This window comes from the organism of the source record quoted next, unplaced genomic scaffold (assembly GCF_019419815.1).
Source record: "Pyrus x bretschneideri cultivar Hongxiangsu unplaced genomic scaffold, Pyrus_bretschneideri_v1 Contig28, whole genome shotgun sequence".
Lineage (NCBI taxonomy): Eukaryota > Viridiplantae > Streptophyta > Magnoliopsida > Rosales > Rosaceae > Pyrus > Pyrus x bretschneideri.
In genome coordinates, this window is record NW_025999590.1 from 4,193,345 (window position 1) to 4,201,658 (window position 8,314).

Genomic DNA, 8,314 nt, shown 5'->3' on the forward strand with positions numbered 1-8,314 from the left:
TATACTTGTTGATGAAAGTTTTATTAGAAAACGACTAATGACGCGATATAATCTTATTAACAAATTGAACTAACAAGATCGTTATATGGTATGACCGAAGTTTTTCACTTATGCAACAATGTCAATGCGTGCAAAATAAAAATAATAGAGAAAACTGCGAATGTTTGGTTATGTTTAATAGTAAGAATAAGCAACTTAAAAAACAATCTATCACGTCAAATAATCATATAATTACAATAGAAATGTTAACAACTCCAAAATAATCATCATATACTGTCACTTTCTTATTTTTTCTACAAAGAAGGACGAGGATGACTCCAAAATTTCCACAAGATGGCACGACCATAGTTCGATTAAGATAGTCTAAAGTTCGACTCACTTAAATGACAAGACCAACTAAACCACATAAGAAAATGACCCAAAACAATCAGAAAGGCTTCTCTTGTGCTTTTTAATCAAACAAATATCATTCACGAGTGAAAAACTATTTATTTTCCCAGCTGTATGAACTCCGATTATTGCTTGAGACGTTTGATCAATACTTCTTGAAGAAGGAGGGTTTGAAGCTTGTTTTCTGACCACTTCCCAGCCAATGCTGCATGTGAACTCCGATGGCGTCCAAATACAGGCTGCTCCTCCCATGGAAGCCCACCACCTTACCCTCCGTCGCGGTCGAAGTGAAGAATGTCCCAACTTCTTCTCCAAACGGACCGTACTTCCCTCTGCTTGTATAAAAACTCAGCGACTTCATGATTTTATGTCCCTCGCCATTGCTTACGCAACCATAATATCCAGATACGCAGGTGATCACTTCATGAGGGTACTCCAATTTTATCTGCAGAATATACAAATGAAAACGGTAAATAGAAAGCCAGTCAGTCAAGGCAGTATGTCCGCCCACTTGCACGAAGGTTCAAATCTTCGCCCCGTAGATTACTAAGATTATAGTCGTTTATGATATCGTGAAAAAATAATCAAATTGATGAAGATGTTGATTAAGCATTAGTACTCTATGTGGGGAAGTTCCTCCATCGCCTCCATGCTTAGCAGACCAGATAAATTGACCGTTTCGATCATACTCAATCTGCACTGAGCAAATGCCTTCTGCTGCTCTTGTCAAATGAATCTGCCTAATCCCGGAAAACACTCCATCATCCCATGGTCTACCTCCATCTCCGCCCCAAGGTCCCGGTCCACACGGAGCTGGTTCTTTTATCACCCCACAAGCAACCTTGCCAAACACAGAATTACTAATACAGTTAGTACATGCACAATATTGTCTTATCTACTGACGGAATCGGATTGAACTTATCACCTCTTCGACTTTTCCTCTGTTTGTCATCAGTAGTTTATTTGTCCAGTGAGGATTATCTATCTCAGTAATTGCCCCTGCAGGCGCCTTTGGGACCATTGCAGTGCTAGTATTAGGAGTATTTGTCACAGTTGGTGTCTTTTTGTGGTCACTGTGACCGTTACGAATATTAGGAGTATTTGTGGCAGTTGGGGTCTTATTTCTGTCAGTGTGGCCGTTAGGAACATTGGGAGTATTTGTAACAGTTGGTGCCTTTGTCTCTACAACATGCACCTTTCCTTCTATGGCATGGACCCCAAGAGCATCCAAGAACAGACCGCTCCTCCCATGAATTCCGACGATTTTCCCTTCTTTAAGCTTGGTGGTGAAACAGGCTCCTTGTTCTTCTCCATATGGCCCGTGCTGCTTCTTCGTGGTGTGGAAAGTGAGGGACTTGATGACACTAGGCCCCATCACCATTGTAGGCGCGAATGTTCCTGTTATATGCGTCAAGATCTCGTTCGGATAGTCAAAAACTATCTGCAAATACATGTACAGAACATTATAATTTCAAAAACACCGTAATATATAGTGTAAATACACTTAACCTGTAAGACAAGTTTGTTTAAGTACTAATTGTTCACCTTGTCACTTTTATATCCTCCAGTCCCTCCACGTCTGCCTCCCCAAACGGCTTCACCATTGCAGTCATACTGAACCTTAATGTATACAACTCCGATGTTTCTTGATAACTTGATTTGTCTAATCCCCGTATAAATTCCATCATCAAATACAGTACCACCCGTTCCTCCGAAGGGACCATATGCTACCACCCCTTCAACTTTCGAGGGAAACTTCTCAATATTCGTCATCTGAAATAAATAACTACTTGTTAATATGGCGTATTTTCAAATTGAACCCGAAAAGGAAACGGAAAAGGTGAAATTTTCCTTACCAGCTTACGTTTGGTTCCTGCATCACTTAATTCGGAATCAGAAAACTGCCCTGAGAGCATTTTGGGTACTGGTGCTGGTGCTGGTACTGCAGCTGGTTTAGTAGTGGAGTTGTCCTTCGGTCTTATAGCGAAAAACACATCACAGTTTTGGATTAATGAGTAGCCAGCAAGGTTCTGATCAGTATCAACAGTCAGGTAATTGAACTGTGTCTGAAGCAGAGTTTTCGCGTGCTGGTTTTGTTCATTCCGATCAAGGGGCTTTAGGTAAGCGCCTATTGAATCAAGATACCAGCCAGACATGCCATGGAACCCAACAATCTTACTATTCGCAGCTGTCTCCGGGAGTGAAAAATAGGTTCCTTGTTCGATCCCAAACGGTCCATAAGTTGTTCTGTTGCTCTTGAAAGTAAGAGATCGAACTGTGACCGGTCCCCATTCGCTTATCTTACCGTAATATCCCTCAATTGAAGTTAAAAATTCTTCTGGAGAAGCAAGCTTCACCTGCAGCAGCATGACATATATATACACAATTAATTTGTATAACACCGTGACTAGCTGACTTTTATGTCATGTACTTTGGGATGAATTGAAGAGGAGGAGAAGAAATTCGATAGGGCTGCCTAACTAGAACAAGTCTCACACCGAGTAAAATTGCATGGAATCAAGTGGGAGCGTTAATCGGAGGATCACGGAGTCACATGCTTTTGTGAGAATATATAACGTGGACTAAATTAACTCACCATGTCAGTTTTCCAGCCTCCATTGCCACCGTGCCTGTCTGACCAAAATGAGTTCCCTTTCTCATCATACTCAATCTGGATGGAATCAATGGCAGCACCATGAGTTATCACCAGCTGCTTCACAGTCGAGTAAACTCCGTCGTCCCAAATGAGTCCGTTGTGGCTTCCCCATGGCCCAACTGACACGGGTTTGTTGTCGGATCCCTCAAAAGTATCCTGCAATCGTTAACATTCACCCCAAATTAGTCAGTCATATATAATTAACTGGGGTTTAAGTTCCGATCAAAATACAAGAAATCACACAACAAAGACAGACTGTCAATATTTCATCAATATATTGACCCCAACAAAATTTACCAACATGCTATCGACACATTTATAAATATGCGTTTATATACGGAACACATAAAATATCTTCAAAACAAATAGTTATCTACTTACCATTTTGGATCAGTGACCAAATGAAGGAGATGTAGAAGGGGTGAGATTGTGAATGCAGTTGATCGAATACTTGAACGCTGCACTCTGAAGAATGATATGGCTGAGCTACGCATATATACGGAACACAAAGCGTGCGTGGATTCATGAATTAAGACAATAGTTTATATCTACACCTTACAACTGTGTGGAAGAAGATAATTATTCTCTCCACTACGGAGCTAATGGCTTCAAAAGTAAAAGGAATCAAACAATTGTTCCCATCACTTCTGAATTCTGACCTCAGATAAAGAATATAGACTTTACATGGAATGGAATTTACCATCATCGTGGCATTCCAATCTAATAATATAATATTATGCGTAAGTTTCTCGTTATATGTCATTGCATATCGACCACATGACGATGACCTGAACTTATTTCATATGAGTTGTTCGCCATAAAAGAAAGAGTACTATCTTTAGCTAGCTAGAGAGCATTTTCCAGGGTCTAGAATTTTCCTTGTGCAAATTTTTCTCACTGAGCATTTGGAGGACAGAAGATTACGCAGTAACGCGAAAGAGTACTGCTTTATTCGGATTCCTTGGAAATTTGTAATATATGGGAAGCTCTTCATATATGCATGGCACGCATGGCACATCGTGGTCGATTGGACACGTCCGTATGTCAATCAAACTTTCAGAGACGTACGTACATTTCCCAATCATTGTTTATTTCCTCAGAATTCAGACAGGGATGTTCTTCTTTTCTGGTAATTCTGGTTTTTTGCTTTTTACTACTAAGATACTCAGAATCCTTTTTTTTTTTTTTATCACCTTCATTTCTGTTTCTGCCCGGTGACAATTTGTCTGGTCAATTTCTGTCCCTTCTGCAGACCACAAAAAAAAAAAAAAAAAAAAAAAAAAAGAAGAGAGCAAAAATGGTAAATATCGGATCGGAGGGTGGAAAAAGCACCGCAGGTAGAGACGCATCCACAGCGACGGTGTCCTCCACCCACAGGGTGGCGGGCAGAAAGCAATGGGGGAGGAGGAGGTAGGATGCGAAGAAAGTTGAGGTTCCACCATAAAACCAATTGGCAATATGATGAGTAGTCCAACTTCTTATAAACACATACAAGTCTATCATTTCATCAATGTGGGATTCATTCTTAGCACGCTCCCTCACATGGGCAAACTTAGGAGTAGTCCAACCTTATAAGTACATGCAAGGTGTATCCTCTCATCAGTGTGGAATTTATTCTTAACACGCTCCCTCACGTGCGTAAAATTTTAAGCCTAACACGTAAACAACACAACTTGGGTGACGTAGAGCACGTGTGACCGTTGGGCTTCACATGTGGGACGACAACCTGCTTTGATACTATGAAGAAAGTTGAGGTTCCACCATAAAACCAATTCACAATATGGGGAGTAGCCCAACCTCTTATAAGCACATATAAGGTCTATCATCTCATCAATGTGGGATTCATTCTCAACAGGGTGTTGAAATCGTATTTGCAACCTTGATATCAAATTATGAAATATGGGCCGACCCAAATGGCTGAACAGACATACAAATTTGAGCCCGAATGAACACTTATGTGAGTCCAGCCCATATACAACTCGGGCTTCAAGCCTTAACATGAGAGGCAATTGTAGCCCAATGGTTCCTTTCCTCTTTTTCTGTCTGAGTCGCGTAGAACTAAAATACATGACATCTCATGCTTTTGTGTAACACCCTTACTAATGATCTCTTTCCTATTCTTTCAGTTGGCACCACCATGCAAAGATACCCGCAGTGAGAGAAATTTTGATAGGTTTACTTAATTACAACGTATCTCACACCGAGTGCAATTAACATGAAGTCAAATAAGACTAAAATACATGATCTCTCATACTTTTGCGAGAGCTGCTCTACCAATACTCTCTTTTCTATTTCTTCAGCTATAATCGAACACAATCCAAGGAAAAATTTGTGCCAAGACACCCAGACTTTCCGTAGTAACTTTTTAAGTGAGATAATGGTTATCGTATCTTGCTAACACATTTTCACATAATTTTATTAATTTACTCGTATTACAATATCTTACATCAAAAGTTTATGAAATACCAACTATATAGTATATTGCATATTTTAATACAAGTATTAGTAATAACACGTGACAATGACGATGAAACAATTTTTTTGTGTTTTCTCGGATTAAAGTCCTTCTAATCCTGTTTGTCCAGAACAGGTTATTATCCGGGATAAACCAAAGTGTGCGACAGCTGAATGAATGGTCGCACCGACGAAAACGGAACGGAGATCTGGCGCGCTGAACCAACTTCCACATGCAGACAAACGGCCGTCAACGGTTCCCCGGTTACACGCTTCAAAGAAATTGTTAATTTCCAACCCAAAAAAAAGGGCAATAAGAAATTGAGATCCACCACTCTCGGGTGCACCTTAATTTCTATCAATCTTTTTTTTTTTTTTTTTTTACAAATTATAGCGTGAGTTAAATTATTAGTTGTTTGTAAGAGCAAAATGAGCTCGAATCCGCATGTAAATATAATTGCGTTATTCCTTCACAATAAAAAGCATTTGCTTATTTTCTTTTATTTTTATTTTTATTTTTAATAAATCAGTGATTTTATTCCTTTTCGTATTTTGATTTAGACTAGACAGCTGGTTCTATCTTTTTTCCAAAGTGCTAATTTGAAATTATGGTGATGGTTTAGTTTGATTTGAAGGTATCGAAACCCTACTTCATTATTAGGTGTAGCATGATCCATCATCAAACTTTAATCATATCTGCATGTAAAAGGTCATACGGACGTGTTTGACTACAATTGTATTCACACGGCAGATAAAAGTTTGTAATTCAAATGATTAATTAACAGCGTTTATCTGCACATTGCAAGTTTTGTGTCGGTATCTTCTCCTTATAGTACTGCTTATAACAAATAGTATATTCACAAAAGAAAAGTTAAACCAATTTTACAAGCAAGTTTTTGGTAGAACTCGGGGTTTTATATATATATTTTGATCGTCAATTGATAGGACTTTTATTGCTAGTCAGGTTAAATATTCTATGTAAGATAAAAGATAAAGATATTTTCTCAAAGTGTGATTTTTTATTGACTCTCCATCATCTCAAAATTTAACGTTTATAGAAAAACATAATACATTAGTTTACGGGTTCTAAATTCCAACATTAATCACAACCGTAATAAATAAAATTCCAAAAGAGTGAAAATGAAGTTAAATCGGCATGCCTAAAATAAAAAATAAAAAATAGAAATAGAATGCTTTTTAGTTGGTCATTGAGATTGACATAACTCCTTACATTAGTTCCTGATATTAAAAATCAATAGAATTGGTAGAGGAGTTTGTCAACTATGAATTATTTTGGTCATTTCGTCAAAATTTTCAATTAAACAAGAATAAAATCACAATAATACCATGAATTTTTGTCATATCATTACGGTCTATTATTTATTAAACTAAGGGTATATTTGTTATTTTGATTCTTATTTAATAGAATTTTTTACGAAATGATCAGAATGATTTATGACAGGCAAACTCAAAGACTATGGGCTCGTTTGGATGTGTGTCACATCCCGGCCCGGGCCCCATCACATCCTGGGTTCAACTCCACCGTAGTACGATAATGTCCACTTTGAGCCCCGACCACGTCCTCATGGTTTTGTTTCAAGGAACTCACACGAGAACTTCCCAGTGGGTCACCCATCTTGGGAATGCTCTCTCCCGAACTCGCTTAACTTCAGAGTTCCGACGAAACCCGAATCCAGTGAGTTTCCAAAAAGCCTCGTGCTAGGTAAAGATGGGAATATATGTACAAGGCTCTACTGTACTTTACTTATACTCTGACATCACGTGTGAAATGAGTTCATTTCTGCTCACAACGCACTCTCGCATTTAGGAACTTTTAGATTTAAATTTATTCACATTTTCCCACATCACTATACTTTATGGCTTCGTCACCCTCTTGGTGTCGGCCATCACAACTCGATTTGGAGTCCAATGGACTTTCTGGGTCGAGGTGTGTCATGTGTTTTTAAAATAACTGAAAGCACTTTTAGAGAAAATATTTTTGGGTTTCAAAAGCACTTTAAGTGCTTTCTATAAGAAACACTAGTTATGTGCTTCTTCTATGAAGCATTTAAGTGTTTTTCTAGGGTTTACTAACATTATTACTAAGAATTGTTTTCAAAAATATTTTCACCAAAAACACTTTCAATCATTTAAAAAAAAACATTCAAACAAGCTATATTTCTATTAATTTCAAATCTCAGAAAACAAAGTATGGATTTATATCTATCTCAAATATATTTAGCTAAAAAAACCAAAATAGAAAGATGGTTAGGATTTTTGTTACAGAGAAAGGGATTGAAGAGTCAAAGGGTTGGACCACTGTCGAAGAAAGAAAGAAAATATTCCCAATACTCGATCAGCATTAATGGCCCAGCCCACGGGTTCAGTCTTCTCGCAACTTCTTCGATTTCCGTCTCCATCCAACCTCCTTTATTTCTCCTGTGAATGTATGGAAGACAGGTAGAAAATAAAATGGGGCAGAATTTATACTACCTTAAAGATTATTATTATTATATATATTTTTTAACAAACAATAATATTAATGCGTTAAATAATTAGTTGTTAGAGCAAAAGAAAATTAATGGGAATCAAACCCGCACCATTTGCCTTGGTGACGGTGCATATATGCACGTGCGTAAGTTAGAGTTGCTATTGGCGAATCTTAACAAATGTATATATTCATGTGTTATTGTTTCTCATCACGTGATTAGAGATATAGGAATACAATTTATTTGGCGACACACCAAAACTACTCTCTTTCACTTTTTTTTTTGTCAACTCTGTCACGAGTTTATGAAGAAAGATTTTGATAAA

General features: G+C 37.9%; 1 protein-coding gene across 1 annotated transcript; it reads right to left on the bottom strand.

Annotated features, from left to right (window-relative positions):
* Positions 1-334: 334 nt before the first annotated feature.
* LOC103929382 (jacalin-related lectin 3) lies at positions 335-3,589 on the bottom strand. Its single transcript, XM_048588521.1, has 7 exons — positions 3,428-3,589; positions 2,987-3,202; positions 2,247-2,747; positions 1,936-2,163; positions 1,316-1,831; positions 1,010-1,231; positions 335-835 (listed from the first exon to the last, which is right to left on the bottom strand). The coding sequence occupies exons 1-7, from the start codon at positions 3,428-3,430 to the stop codon at positions 536-538; spliced, it is 1,986 nt and encodes a 661-aa protein (XP_048444478.1). The 5' UTR covers positions 3,431-3,589; the 3' UTR covers positions 335-535.
* Positions 3,590-8,314: the final 4,725 nt, after the last annotated feature.